At 41.8% G+C, this 15,140-nt stretch overlaps 1 protein-coding gene across 3 annotated transcripts in view; it reads right to left on the bottom strand.

The window, feature by feature from the left end:
- Positions 1-504: 504 nt before the first annotated feature.
- The window catches only part of LOC118417192 (zinc finger CCHC domain-containing protein 2-like), a 40,808-nt gene continuing 26,172 nt past the window's right edge, over positions 505-15,140 (bottom strand). The window contains exons 9-17 of one of the 3 annotated variants that reach the window (XM_035822641.1): positions 10,635-10,728; positions 9,662-9,694; positions 8,422-8,614; positions 7,545-7,648; positions 6,656-6,697; positions 6,036-6,186; positions 5,305-5,440; positions 3,287-4,645; positions 505-2,830 (exon numbers count right to left, since the gene is read on the bottom strand). In XM_035822641.1, the coding sequence (XP_035678534.1) occupies positions 2,778-2,830; positions 3,287-4,645; positions 5,305-5,440; positions 6,036-6,186; positions 6,656-6,697; positions 7,545-7,648; positions 8,422-8,614; positions 9,662-9,694; positions 10,635-10,728 (2,165 nt within the window). In that variant the 3' untranslated portion in view covers positions 505-2,777. The remainder of the gene's footprint in view (positions 2,831-3,286; positions 4,646-5,304; positions 5,441-6,035; positions 6,187-6,655; positions 6,698-7,544; positions 7,649-8,421; positions 8,615-9,661; positions 9,695-10,634; positions 10,729-15,140) is intronic. The other 2 variants (XM_035822642.1, XM_035822644.1) reach the window with 2 other exon arrangements.

Genomic DNA, 15,140 nt, shown 5'->3' with positions numbered 1-15,140 from the left:
GATAACAACATGGTTGGAAAGGTAGGTAATGTTTCTTCTTGTCTCTGCTTTCAACAAACATCTTGCCACCTTCCCTAGCCCGAACTCCTCTGGGTTTGGGATAGACTGTAATTTTGCATGATATGCCCACGTGTGCCATTCGCACATCCCTGTATCCATCACAGACAGCTAGACTCAGCGTGCAAACTATTGCAGAACAGTAGTACATGCTGGTATACACATAGTATCTCACAAGAGGAACACATTTCTGGGTAGTTTTGTGCAGTAACTGTTATGTCAACTGAACACTGGGAAACTTCATATGGCCAAGACAAAGCCGCCTCCTCAACATTACAACTTACAATCTCAGCACCCTGCAGTCATCGGTCATGTACACATCTTTCTAAGACACTTTTCCCTAACACACTCTTATCTCTGTACACTTTACAGCTGATTGTGATACCATTATGGCTCTTATCCTGTACTCTATGATTGTGACTTCTACCTTCCATCGCTTCTTTCCACTTTTTTTATCTACTGTACACCATGCAACATCATCACGTTGGGTAGTCTGACAGGCTGGCTTTGGTACCAAGGTGATATATATACACACGTCATCGACACCAAGATCTCTGAGTCAGATGTCATCCACTCTGAACTTTCTTACCACACACCATCCAACACTATTCTTTCCTCCATGTATTACTACTAACAGAGGATCTAGTCACTGTAGTCACTTTTGCAAGACTTGTGTGACAGTTGTGGCGGCAAAAGAGCAAAGACAGTGACTTGGTACTTGGGCTCCCCACAAGATATATTTTCTCTTTCCATAGCGCCACAATAGCTGTGATATATCTGTGTGATAATAGAGAATGAGCGGGTAGCTATCTAACAGAGCATGGCCTGGTTCCTCCTACATTATAACCAAGGCAGCTGTAATCAGTTATCCAACCCAATATCTATGTGTCCAAGTACATGTCACACACGACAGTCTATCATTGGGGATGTTACGAGATCTTGTGTCACGCAAAGACCAAAAAAAACCTCACTTTGAGAAGATTACATAAAACTTCAACAAACATCCATGTTTTTCTTTCTCCATCTCCCTGCAACAAACATTTCTAAAAAAATGTACATGCTCTCTACTGACTTAAAATAGACAAGCTTGTCCAGATATTGCTGGAGTAAAACCACACTATCTCCTACAGAAACACAAGCAGTACATCCTTTACCACTGACGGATCTGACTGGATACACCTTTTTCCTTGTCAAAGCACCAACTTTGTATTGCGTACAGCACAAGTCAGAAGGTAAACACGGTAAACAAAACATGTCTGTCCAACGATCCTGAATAATTTTGCTCACTTCCTATTGACAAAAAACTGTGGCTGTTGATGGATGAAAAGCATGATGGCCAACAATTGCACATGCACAATTTTTGGTTGCCTCTCACACACAATGTTGAATCAAGCAAAAAAAGAGCAAAGTATACATACAGCAAGCAAAAAAGTCGTTTGCACTTCATTATAAATTATCACGTCCTCTACAGTTTGTATATCTCCATCGGTCCCTTACCAGGTACAATATATATAGATATATATATATGTATATATATTTACAGTTCTATGGTAAACAAAGTGCATCCGGAAGCATTAGTAACAATATTGACGCTAAACTCGCCACCTTTAGTTGCAGGCCATTTTCTGGCCTACAGCGCACACATTGGCAACTCAACAGCAGATTTTCTTACTTTTCCTTCTTTATAGCTACTGTATTTATGAATTGAATAACTCGCAAAATAATCTGCCTCGATTCTGCGTCGTTTCTCTGTGGTGACTTCCAAGAAATCGCAGAGCCTTTGGATGGATGACCGCTCTGTGATGACAGGTTTAGCACTACGATTCGAGTTTTTGTGACAAGTACAGCATTTTCCGTATGGTGTCCTATGCAAGAACATGATGTCATTGGACAGTGCCCAACCTGAGTGACACTTGTTTTGGACCTCTACGCTACCAGCAGCAGATGCAAGACTGTAGCTGTCACTGCAGCGGGCACACATATCGACAGTTTGCTCTGCGTTCTGGGACCGTCGACTTTCAAGCGAAGGATTCAACATACAAGCAATGGCGGCATTGGCAACTGTTGTGAAATGTTTAACTGTAAAGATCGTACAGAATTTTTTTGGAAAAGCTCTAAATGTTGGTTTTACTTATTGACTTTCGACACCAACAGAGCACAGATGATATGTGTACAACATAGCCCCCGTTTTTCAGGGACGGCAACATATTTCCTTCATTGTTGTGTGTACATATTTACAGAGGCTTTGCAAAATAAAATCTGAAGTCATGAGATGGATCTATCCTGGACTTTGCACTGTTGTCTTTTTGTTTATAACCCCAAAGGTATGACCTAACCGTATCAGAGCAAACTTTATTGCATACACTATTTATGCACTGTGTGAGTGAGGCTTCCTTGTTTTGCTATGTTGATGAATTTCCACTATGCAACTCAAAAATAAACCTTTGATACATAGTATCACAATGATAGGGTTTCCCCAGGAAAACCCCAAACTTGCAGAATTGACAGTTAAAGATATTTTTTGTACTATTACACATCTTAATATCCTCATATCCTTTGGTCATTTAATGTTACATTATGTAGAGTTCTCCTTATAAAAGCAGGCAAGATTGTCCTCAAAATAGTGAAAATCATTACAAACATCACATTTGGACTGTTTGAGAAGTCTCAACAGGCTGACATTGAAACACACACAGACGTTAAGCTAATTATGTTGGCTGCTAGTCAGTGGTGTCTAATGATTCTTGTGGCTGGTACTTCAGTCTGAACATTCCTGGGGACACAAAAACAAATGAAGAGTTAGTCATGAAAACAAAATTATTCTGCAACTTTGTTTACTCTTATGATAGATCAAAAGAGAGACTGACTGTACTAGGTGAAAAAGAAAGTCAAACAACTTATCAAAAATCTTGTGAAGACTTCATAACAAAACAATTTAAATTTGCATCTAAAGTTATTTCCCACACACTAAACGTAGCAACCTGTCTTTCCTTAAAATTGTTTCTACACTTTTATAAAACAATGTATTACAAGTTCAGAAGGAAACCTGCATATCAAGAAGGTTATGCTTTCCAAGTCAAGTTCTCAAACACTAACCAATAGACCACAAATGGTCAGGTTCTGATTAAATACTGTATATATAATCAATAGTATGAAACTGAATCTGATATGGTCAGCACAACAAACAACCACACACCCAAACCTCTAATGTTTAACTCAAACTCTTTACCTTGCGCAGACATCTGTTCCATGGTGCTGTCCTTACACTCTCGTGCCGTGTGTCCCGTGGCTCCACAGTTGTAACACGTCTGGCTCCCCTTCCCCTTCCCCATGCCCCCCATGGGAAACATGCCCTGCCCCCCCTGCAGCATCAGCCCCGGGTGCATGTAGTTGGGCGGCATGTGTCCGTAGCTCCCCTGGAAGTTGTACATGTTGGCTGGGTTCAGTCCGTTGGGGAACTGCAGCGGGGGGATGTGGGGGAAGGACGCGTACGATGGAATGTTGCTCGGCGGGGGGATGCCGATCAGTCCGTTTCCTCCCAAGTTGGGGAAGTAGTGTCCGAAGTGGAACGGGAAGGGAGAGTTCATGTTGTTGGGGTGCAGGTACCCCGGGTAGTTGAAGGTGTAGTTGCTGCTGGAAGAGGAGCCACAGTTGCCGCTACATCCACAGTTGCTACACCCTCTGGAGTGGGGCCCGTTGTGTGAGCTGGAAGGAGGGGGAGGGGGCGCAGGCGGGGGGTTGGAGGGAGTGGTGGAAGTGCTTGGAGAAGGACTGCTTTCACTGGTCATGTTGACTGCATTCTGCAAGGTTGGGTTGGCATAAGTTACTGTAGTGGTGCCTTTGGCACTGCCTTCAGAGCTCTCCTCTGTCATGCTGGCCGCCTCTTTGCTCTCTCCTTTAGAGGGGACGGTTTGAGCAACGGTCTGTGTGGGATTTGTCGTAGGCTTGGTGCTGCAGAAATGTGTTTCTGGATTCGGCGACGTCGTGGTGCTCACAAAGGTGACCGTGCCCTTCCCGATGGTTACGATTTCGTTCACGCTCGGCGGAATGACCGCACACTTACCCTGCGGCGGGAACATGGTGAATCCCGTTGTCGCCACGGAAACCGTGGTGATGGTGCTCGGGAGCGTCAGCGTCGTGTGTGGGAAGTTCTCCGCCTGCGGCGACATCATTTGCGGCTGGAAGGACGAGACGTTCGGCCGAAGGTTGTTCCCCTGGGATCTGTTCTCCACTTGCGTCGTGGCGATAACTGCCGTGGCATTGACCGTGGGGATGATCCTTCCGTCCAACGGGCTCTGGAGAGGTGGCACAGGGCTCTGGTCGCCCCCATGTCCCATCTGGGGTACTGCGTTTGGGACGATGGGTATTGCATAAGGACGGTTGGGAGGGTAGCCTTTTTCCATGCGGCCCATGTGGGGCTGCCGGTGTGTCCAGTGGCTGCGATGCTGTGTCTCCACGTGGCAGAAGGGGGGAGGGGGTGGTGGCGGAGGAGGGGGTCTCTGCTGGGAGGGGTGGTGCAAGCTGGCTCTCCTGTTGTGGGGAGGGTTCCTCCATGCGTTGGCTACTTGCCTCAGAGGATACTCGTCTTCTGTGGGGACAAAAGGAACACATATTGAATAATCTCTGTTACAGGGCCAGACTTTGTTGCTCACCAAACTCTTATCTAATTTACCTACCTGCTTAGTCTCTATGTTGGGAGGTTTAACTGTGGTCAAATGTTCACACTTTAGAGCCTTTATTAGTATCCAATAGACAATCTGTGGCTGTGAATGGCCAAGTAACTAGGGTAGCGGACATGAGATCGAGAGGTCACAATTTTGAATCCTGGCATTCCTGGCTACAAGTAGTGTCCTTGGTAAAGGCACTTTACTGACTTTCTTCCCTCCACCCAGGTGTAAAAAAGGGCACCTGACTTCAGTAGGGGATGGGCTACGCCTTCCACTAAGATACACCATGTTGAGAAACAACCTACTGCTCTGATGGGGGACGTTTACCTTTACCTATAGACATTACTTTATAACAAATCCTAAGGACCCACTCACCTTAGTTCAGACATAGAAAGGCAAAACAATACCGGTAGCATAGAAACGCTAGTATAGAAATGCAGCCATTCAACCAACATGTAGCCACTTTCTTCTAGTTGATTACCTAAAATTGTTCTATTGAGGGTTGATTGAATACGCACATATTAATGAAGAAAAAACAAAGGCTTTATTGAAAAGGACAAAAGAGGAGCACCACCATCACCTTTCTCCTCCTCATCGCTGCTGTCTGATGACTCCTTGTCCCCGTGCCTGGGGCTGGAGGGGGTGGGGGAGCTGCAGCACTCCGAGCTGGAGCTGTCACCACTGTTGGACGGCAGGCTCTGCATGTGCAGCAGGTTCTGGGGGAACACGGTCGTGTGGACAAGGTGGTTAAGACTCATATTTGAACAGTTTTAAGCTTTGTTCCAACAAAAGGAAAACACCATGAACTTTGGTTTAAGTCATGTTGGCAGGATAGTCCTTATCTGTTGTTTTCAAAAACAAGGTATTGAGGGATTTTTTGCGTCAACAGATGGTGTTTTCAAACAGCAATATTTTGAATATACATTTTGTATTGCCATTTGAAACCACTTTCCTTCGACTTGACATCCCTAAACACCCCAATTTAAAAAATAACCGACATAGGTTACCCAGTGGATAAAGGTGAACAAGCTTTGGCTCAAATACGGCCAGAACTTAGATGGCAAAAGGTTTTTATTAAATCTTAATCATGTTTGCTAACTAGGAATCATCTCTTTTCTGCCTATGACATCTTTAACATCTTAATCACAGTCAAACAAATCATAACATTGGACTTGCTATGGATGGGCATCTCATATTTTCATATTGTGTCTGGATCAAACCATTACATCAAATGTAAGCAAATTACAGAAAGATGACTCAGTCAACATTGCCCATCCAAGCAAGGGTTGCTCTGGCGAAAGACTCTCTCACCTGATGGGGCATGGGTTGCACCGTGGGGGGGTAGTTGGGGGGCGGTGTCTGGATGGGGGACGGAGGAGGCATGACCGGCATGGGTCCGGTCACCACCGCGGTGGCCTGATGGATGGGGATGTCGACGTGGAGTCCGTTCATGGGCCCTTTCCTGGAACAGCAGTTAGTGTTAGAATATACCATCGCCTGCGCTGATAAATGTCATATCATCAACACGCTTTGATTTGCTCTGTGCAAAAGTGTAGTCTATACAGTTGAAGCCAACTGATCTTCAAGAGAGATCCTCATTGTGGGGCTATGTGAAAACCAACCCTTTCCCTGCTGCCAAAAATATTGAGCAATACAAAATACATTGCAGGTGCCATAAGGCTACATTGTACCTCAGCAAAGGGAAAGTTGGTGATTTTCAGCCATGAGCAGACTTACATTTTTGTACCTAAAGATAAACTTAAATATCTGAGACCGATGTCCCTATTTCTGCCACACATATATGTATATAACTGTACTTTTATGTACGAAATCTATCAAAGGCGCTGCTACTTGGATCCATATTGGTTGTGCATGCACTCTTGACTGTGCTGGACAGTGTCCGTACTGGCCTGGGCTTTTACCATACTGACCTATGGCCACATGTGGTCTTGTTCTTGGGTCCCAAGACCGCTCTGTTCCACAAGAGGCAAGCACAAGAGGCAAGCAAGTGGGTACATGTCAGTCAGATGGTCGACAATGTTTGGGACCTTCACAACATACTCTCATGCATACACATATACAACTGTATACACCTCAGGCTTTTGCAGCTTTACAAAACATCTGAAATAGCGTGGTCACTTATGCTAAATAGCAGATACTAAAGCAACTGGACATGATTTTGGAAATGGCGTATGACGAATGCAGTATGAATTGGAAACTGCCGGACAGAAGGATTGGTATACCTATTTTGCATATCCATCCATAGTTTGGGTATCAAAGCCTGCTCTTCAACAGATCTGATCAGTGTCACTTATGAAAGGTAATGGATGCTACCTGAAATGTCTGACCATTCCAAAATCATAGGCACTTGCTTGTGTAATGGCTATCTGGCATTACCTTGATGTCTAACCTTCGTTGATATTGTGATCACTTATTCAGTTCATCTTCCATCAAAATCAACAAAATTAAGAACATAATTGTTCATCTTAGCAATAAAGCAGGTCAGTCCGAATATGGGAAGACACTCAGGGAACACTCAGGCTCGAACACTTGGAAAAAATTATACCATGAAAGGGAAGCAGGCTTCCTTCACAGCACTGTAAGTAGCAACTTCAAATAAAAAGTTGGCAGTTGATTAATAAACATGGTCCTTAGTTCCACTGTATTTCCAAATTCAAAATGACCAGTTTTTTTACACATCCATGTAACAGGATCAGATCACGGTATGGGTCTCTGTTGACCAAGTTAAACATTCTATACATGATGTGTTGAGGAAATCTGAGGCAACTGATACCCAAAGTGCACCCGCATACTACTGACCTGAACGCAGGGTTCTGCACTGCATCCAGGTGGATTTTGAGTTTCCGTCGCGCCCCTTCTGTCAAGCCAAGGTTCGCAAGATCCTCGTCCGTCATACCCATGATCTGTGATAACAAAAGAGAACATCAGTCAGTTTACTAAATACCCACAAGCAGCCTCTCCTCAAAAACATACATGTAAATACAAGTATAAAACAAGTGCATTGAGAAAGAACACAACTTAGTATAATACATGAAACTACAAGAGGGATAACTGAAGAGAAATTAAGAGGAAACAAGACAAGTTGGTGTACAATCAACAGGGCTCAAACTTCAGAGTTGCACTGTGCAGTGGGGGGCTTCAAATGTGAGTACAATTATAGCGCCAGTGGCACTTAAAATCCTTGAAAGCTCTTCTTCCCTTGAAAATGTTGGCCTAATCTGGAGACATTTTGGGTTAGAAGGCATAGGTAGGGCCTAAGCTTTCCCATTTTTGTAAAAAATTTGCTGAGTTCATCAGTTAGGTTGGTGTAGGAGATATGAGTTGTACATGTAGACAAACCATTGTAGATGGGTACAGGAGAAAACTGGAGTCAAAAGTGAGGCTTCTTTCATAGAGATAGCTTTTCTGGGAGTTTGTGCAGATTAACCATGTTTTTTTGAATGGTTATTAAGTACTGTAGACCCTTGTGACTTTCTTGTCGGGAAAAATCTTTAAGGTCGAAATACAGGATAGTACTTTTTTGAAGCCTTGTTTCCATATATTCTAACATGCTTTCCCATGGGCAGCTCTAACTTTGTTGTCTGCCCAATATGTCATGATGAAAACCTATGAAAGCTAAGTAATTCAGCCCTTGGTCAACACAATAAAGAAATGTAGTTGCTTGTGCTTATCTCACCTGTTCCATGCGATAGTCCTTGAGCTGGGGGTAGTACTTGTGGAGTCGGATGTCCTTCAGCATAATCTCCAGATTCCTGGGAGAGGTGGGGGGTGGGGAGGGGAGGAACGTCTCGTGGGGGGAGGGGAGGGGCATGGGCAAGGCCGAGGTGCTGGGGGCGGGGGAGGAGGTTCTCAGGGATGCATAGGTGTGCCTTGAGAAGGAAAACAAAAGGGCACAACAGAGGTCAATACTCCAGATATCCTTGGGCAACAATGACTCATCAATGGGTGAGTTTAAAGTGACAAGTTTACTACATATTTTGATATCAATCTCAAAGGGAAGTGTAAAAGACAATATTAGACTGCCAGAATGAGGAATGCAAATGCTATAACTGCTATGCTCATGCTTCAGCCAGAACAAAACAACATTTGTGGCAAGCAAAATGATGTTAGAGATACTGTAACAAAGATTAGTAACAGTGGTATTATGACCATTTTCTCGGTGTACTGTAAACATGAAATGTGACACAGGAACAACAGTGCAGACTATTTTTCACTATCATGATAGGGTTAACTGAAATGAAATTTGAGGATGAAGCTGGTATGAAAATTGTTTCATGCATGTGAGTATAACAGCAGCACATTGTAAGTCACGGTAGTTGATGCAGCATGGATGTGTGCTTCTATGAAAATGGACAAAGTAGGTTAAAGCAGACTGTATATCTTGTACTCTCCAAGCATATGTTTGGCTCCTGTTGGCTGGCGGACATGACAAAAATGGGGCCAAAATGGACAGCCCAATGCCCAAAATATGTCAAAAGTACAGCCTGTGCCGAACCTCTGCTTGGATAGTACAGACTTGTACTATGACATACATGTACTGCTAAAACAGAGCTGGTAGTTTGGCAAAGGGACATGCAGCAAAACATGCAGCCAGTGTTGAACACAAGGAATAGCCACACCAATTTTTTTCTCTCTCATATTCTGTTTGAGAGTCTTCAAGTTCAATTTGGTAAGCATTGAAAAACACTCTTCTTCATTCGGTATTTCTTTTTATTTTCAAATTTACATTTGTAATAACATAAACTTTTATTATGATTCATACAATTCAATTGGTGTGGCTTTCCCTGTGGTGAAAAATATATTGAGGTCGTCAAAAGAAAATTAAATCAACATAGGTTTTTGCTAACTTTATGGGTATGCACTACCATACATTGTGAATATAGAAACTAACCAACTGAAATCTATCTACAACTTACTTGTAAAACCTAGCTTGTCTGGGACACTGGTAGCTGCAAGTTTCACACATCACAAAATTCAATTTTGACAAATGTAATACTGGTTGGCCGACACACAAATCAAAATTTTTCATACAAGAAACTACAATGGATGCTATACTTTTACAAGAAGGGTAATGAAACAATAAATGCTCTATGGAAAACAATATTGGTTTTATGTTTTCTGTGTGGTGGTTGAGTATTGAGATGACGCATGCGTTAACAAATCCTAAAGAATAGAATATTATTCCCAAGAACTGGTCAAATACACACAAACTGAAAAGAAAACTTGTGTTAGCAAAAAACGTTTAAGTGTAAAGTTATTGATCCTCCAGTTCTGAAATGTCTTTTTCTTTCAAATTTTTTATTCAAAAGCCTTAGAGTGTGCCTGTACCAATGTTGCAATCAGAACACGTATACATGTGTAGTGCTTTTTAGAAAAATACATGTAGCTTCCAACTGGAATTGAATGAGAACAATTCTTTATTGTAAAATGAATAACAAGAGATCAGTTCAAAAAGGAAACATTCTCTTTTGCAACCATACAGCATGCAATATTGAAAAAAAAAAAAACTTTTCATCCATTAACGGTATGTTAACATTATGTTAACATTTCATATTCTTCTGGCCTGCAACAAGTTTCATGTGTTTGTGTGTCATGCAAGAATGCGCAAATGGGATAAAGTCAGAGTGAAACAAACATTCTTTTTCAATGAGAAGCAAACTTTTTTATCCAACAGTAACACAATAGAAACTTTACTTTCCAACTTTTCTTTTACCTTCATCAGTTCTTGCTTATTTGTCATTTTTCCTGGTGAGGGATTGGGCGGCAACCAAACTTTTCGAACTGATAACTGTATTTCTCACACTGTTGGAACAAACAATTAGCTTCCCCCAACATTGCTTACAGGTATTGATATGAAGTTTTGTGCTAGTAAGATGCTTGTTGTGTTACCTGACATGCGTAGGCATGGTCGGCCCATGGACCATGGGAATCTGCAAAGGCATCCCCGCCTTGTGGTCATTCACTGGCGAGGGCATCTCAGGGGCTGGGGGAGGAGGACAAAGGTATGATCAGTATCTTCACAATGACTATCATGGCTTCATGCCACTCTTAGACCACAATCTTCAAAATCGGTGTACATGTATCTTATATGTACATTTTGCACCACAAAGTAGAGTAATTCCATAGCAAGAGCCAAGTCAACTAAATTTTCCTTGTGGTTGCTATGTAGTATTGCATACTAAGAGACTTGTATTGTGCTGTATGGTAACATGCATGTATCAACCTTGTTATTACCTCCTGGATAAAGTTTGCACTATGCATCTATACTAAAATAAGCTACAACAGGATGATACAATGATCTGTGCATCACATTAATCTTGGGATATTGTGCACATTCTAACCTACACAAGCAAAATTGAAGTTTAAGACGTCTACTTATTTAAAGTCTGGATGGACCCCTTCTAACTACTATGGAAATCCCTTGTTTGAAAAAGAACCCTTTTCTCCGAGCTCACAGACAAGCGTTATTCCTACACCACCACCACCATCACCACCACACAGAGACACATGTAAGTCACCCTGTGTGTTTACTGTCCAGTAATTTGTACCTAATCTCTTCATTAGGCAACAGTGAAGTCCTGGCTACCTTAAAACAACAAACACAAGATCTCCGCACAGGCTACCAGTCTGACAGGGCTTTTCCTTCCTTAAGCCACTTGAGACTCTCCTTGAAAGTAAAAGTAAACACTTCAAGGCAAGATGTACATTAGGCTTCAGCAGGGAGGAGTTGATGTACAAGAAGAGATGTTCCCGAAATCCCAACGGCTTACGGCTCAACCTTGTATAAGCAGTTGAAAAGACTTCTTGAAAGTTGAAAGTAAACACTTTGAGACACAATGTACATTACACTTATATAAGGAGTTCTGATGTCAGCAAGCGACATGTTTTTGTACCAGCTAAAGCACCTTGGAAGGGATTTACAAGTTTGATTAAGTCAACCAAAGCAACTATACAGTTTCAAACTGATTTGAATGGTAATGTGGTATTGATAAATCTTTCAACCTCTTGAGCGTGTACCATATTTTCTCGATTAAAATACCAGTGTATGCACACTGTAGTTGTGGGTAAGTTGCACACAAATCTACAAGATGAAAATGTAAAATCTCAAAATAAAGTATGCATCATTTATGCCACTTTTCTACCAATCTTTAACAAATCTTGAACCAAATCAATTCAAATTCATCATGCTTTCTTCTCTTCATATAATTCTGCATAAATCTATACAATGTCCATGCTTAGATTTGTAAAAATGCTAGTGTTCCCCTCTAGCTTTGTCTCCACAAAATTGTTCATCTCTTACCAAAAAAATTGCTCCGAACAGAGGAAATGTTGTACAAGAAAATAACGTGTATAATTTTGCATCCATCCTAGAATTGTAGTACCACCTTGGCTCAATTTGAAGTCCTTTTCCTATTTAGGCCATGCAATGACGTCAAATCAAGTACGAACCCTAACTCTGTCTTCAGCAAGAACTTGCAGCAGCTTTTGAATCTTGAGAAGTTTAAAAAGTGCATACATTAATCAAGAAAATATGGTATAAAGTTGGGTTAACCTTCCTCATACCGAGATAGCCTGAAGTCTTTTGGTACCAAACTGGTATTGCCTACATGTAAGGGCATGGCAGTAGAGGGTTAACATTTCACCATGTCCCATCCACAGGGAAGCCCAGCACACATGAAAAGGTTGTTTACGAGAACATCCCTGTCAACACCGGAAACAATCTGTGTGTTCTGTCCCTGGCTGTACAACCCGTTTTACAGTGTGTCAACTTTGATCTCCACATTAGTGCTCCCCTGCCATTGATGGTACGTCCTTGGGGCTAACTCCTGTTTTGAACACACCAAACCTGTCCTTATGCTGTAAATAACCATGGTGTTGATACTTGTAACCACCTGGCACACTCATAAACAAATATGGATGGACAAATCCAGTGGTAGATGATACACAATGTCAATGACATGTTCCTACACCTGTTTGCTTTTGTTTATGTCACACATGTATTGTGTTTCTCAACAATGTTTTGCAAACAGAATTTGACAGACACAACAGGCTGTATTTAGGCTATGATAAATTTGAAATGTTATCAGAGGTTAAGTTCATACAGGTTCTAATCCGTAAACATGAACCAACAACAAGGAAAAAACAACAGAGTAATGTGACAAGGCGCTTTGACAAATTGCTACATTCCTGATTAGACTGAACTGTTGTGGTTTCTGCCAAAACAGCTTAACGTGTGAAATTTAAGCTTCTGTAAGCATAACACATCAGAAACTGGAGAAGTCACCACAACAGGGAGTGGGGGGGGGGGATGTACTGCAAAAATATTTACAAAACTGAGTTTACAACAAGTTGGAGAGGCCAGATCAATTTTTTTCGTACTATACTTTTACTGATATCCTGTTTATATGTACAAAAAAAGCTGAAATTCATCAAGACAGCCTTGAGCAATTCTATGCTATATATACTGTTCTTTAAAATGGTTCCCTGAGGGCAGATCTCAAACACAGAGGACTTAGACCGCTGCAGTAAGAAAGAAAACTATGAGAGTTAGGGAAGCTCGTGATAAACAGGATAAAGACAGTGGAGAAATTTGAACATAGACTGATCACCTGCAGGGTGTCCAGACCACTGCAGCAGCAGAGCACAGTGGATTACTACTAAAGGAGTATCCCATTAGACTGCATTACATTGTCGACAGTGCTGCGTTCTGAATTGAATTCGTGTTACCCTTTATCTAAAGATGGGAATATCATGCAAAACATACAAGATTTAAGAAACAACAAAACACACAAAGCACGGAAAGATTTGTGAAATTCGTTCAATGAAATTCGTTGAGCACTGTCAAATGTTTTGCCCTAGAGACACCGCCAACCTACATGTACTACAGCGTCAATAAGACACCCCTTTAGTCAGGCTTTCCTCTGTAGGTATGTCTAGACAGCTATTTGGGTGGGGGAACTTGGGGCGACAAGCCCAAATAACCTTTCAACAGCCTGGGTCAAAGCTGTGCCCGGCCTGAGCCACTGTCAAGGGCAGAGGCATTACAGCCTGCAACGTAAACACGCCGGACCAGATATCAGCACTGCTTCTCATCCAATATGCCTGGTACTGGCCTGACATGTATAGCACAGATGGGAGGCTGGGAAAGGGAGTTTTAAGATGTTAACCATAAAGTAAATGTAATTTGAAAGGTGCATTGCAGATACAAGTTTGATAGAATCCATATGTACAATAAATGTGGGGTTTACCTAAAAGCCCCAAATGACATCAAACAACCTCAAACTGCTCTAATATGCAGTGTTAATGGTGCAACGACCTTGTGTGGCGATCTGGATACACTGTTCGTGCATTTATGAATTTAATAAATGGAGCAAGTCCTAATCATTTACCAGTTATTTGTCAGCCGGTTTCAAGATCAAAGCAATTGGACACTGAAAAACACTAAGTATACAAGTATTATGTATTATACGTAGAGTTGAATTGAATTATAAGTTGACAATGATAGAATTGCACTATGCTGTAATCCATGAGCCAACAGCATCCGCAGTTTTATCGTACATTGTACTGTTGTCTGTGGACTGAAGAAGGTATCAAGAACTTCCCCATGCAGACTCCTAAATCAGACGATACAAAATGGCGGCCAGACATTGCTTCGATCTTGAAACCTGCAGACTAACTCCAAATAACATTAAATACTTTATGCGTTTTTTAAATTCATAAATGCATAAGCAATATATCCAGAGCGCCACACAAGGTCGTTGCCCCATATACACTGCATATTAGAGCTGTTTGAGGTCATTTGAGGTGTTTAGGCAGACTGATTAGTGTGTCAATATATGAAGGTTTGTGTGGACAGTGTACAATCTTTGGTATCAGCACAGAACTTAATAGGACATTTCAGATCTTTCTCAAATATGTATGTGATTCACTGATGCAATATTAGTTTTATAATATTTATGGATATAGTATAATATGTGTTGAATTTTCAAGAATGCAGTGTATGTCTCCTGACACTCTACATTGTATAAAGGTGTCATTTTTACCTGTATTTTACCACATTCTAAAGTTCTAATGTACAAAATATATTCACCCGGGTGTTGTTTTTCAGTGGATAGGACAAGTAACTTAGTCTACATCTGTATAAACCCAACTTAGCACCAGTTACCAATGAACCCCCATAATAGCCTCAGGAATGGAGGTAAACAAGCCTGCCCTGACCAGGGTCAGGGGTGTTATTGTTGATGCTGGTTGGACCAGACCACAGCTAAGTGCAGACTGACACGGCCTGCTCTGGTATATACCTGTACTCCTATACTCTTCTATCAGGAACAGCTGCAAACCAGAGACACAGCCGCTCCGCGCCCAAACAAAAGAATGCACCATTGCAAAGGGGTA

Source organism: Branchiostoma floridae, chromosome 6 (genome assembly GCF_000003815.2).
Source record: "Branchiostoma floridae strain S238N-H82 chromosome 6, Bfl_VNyyK, whole genome shotgun sequence".
Taxonomy (NCBI): Eukaryota; Metazoa; Chordata; class Leptocardii; order Amphioxiformes; family Branchiostomatidae; genus Branchiostoma; species Branchiostoma floridae.
This window is presented reverse-complemented; position numbering and strand designations above follow the sequence as displayed.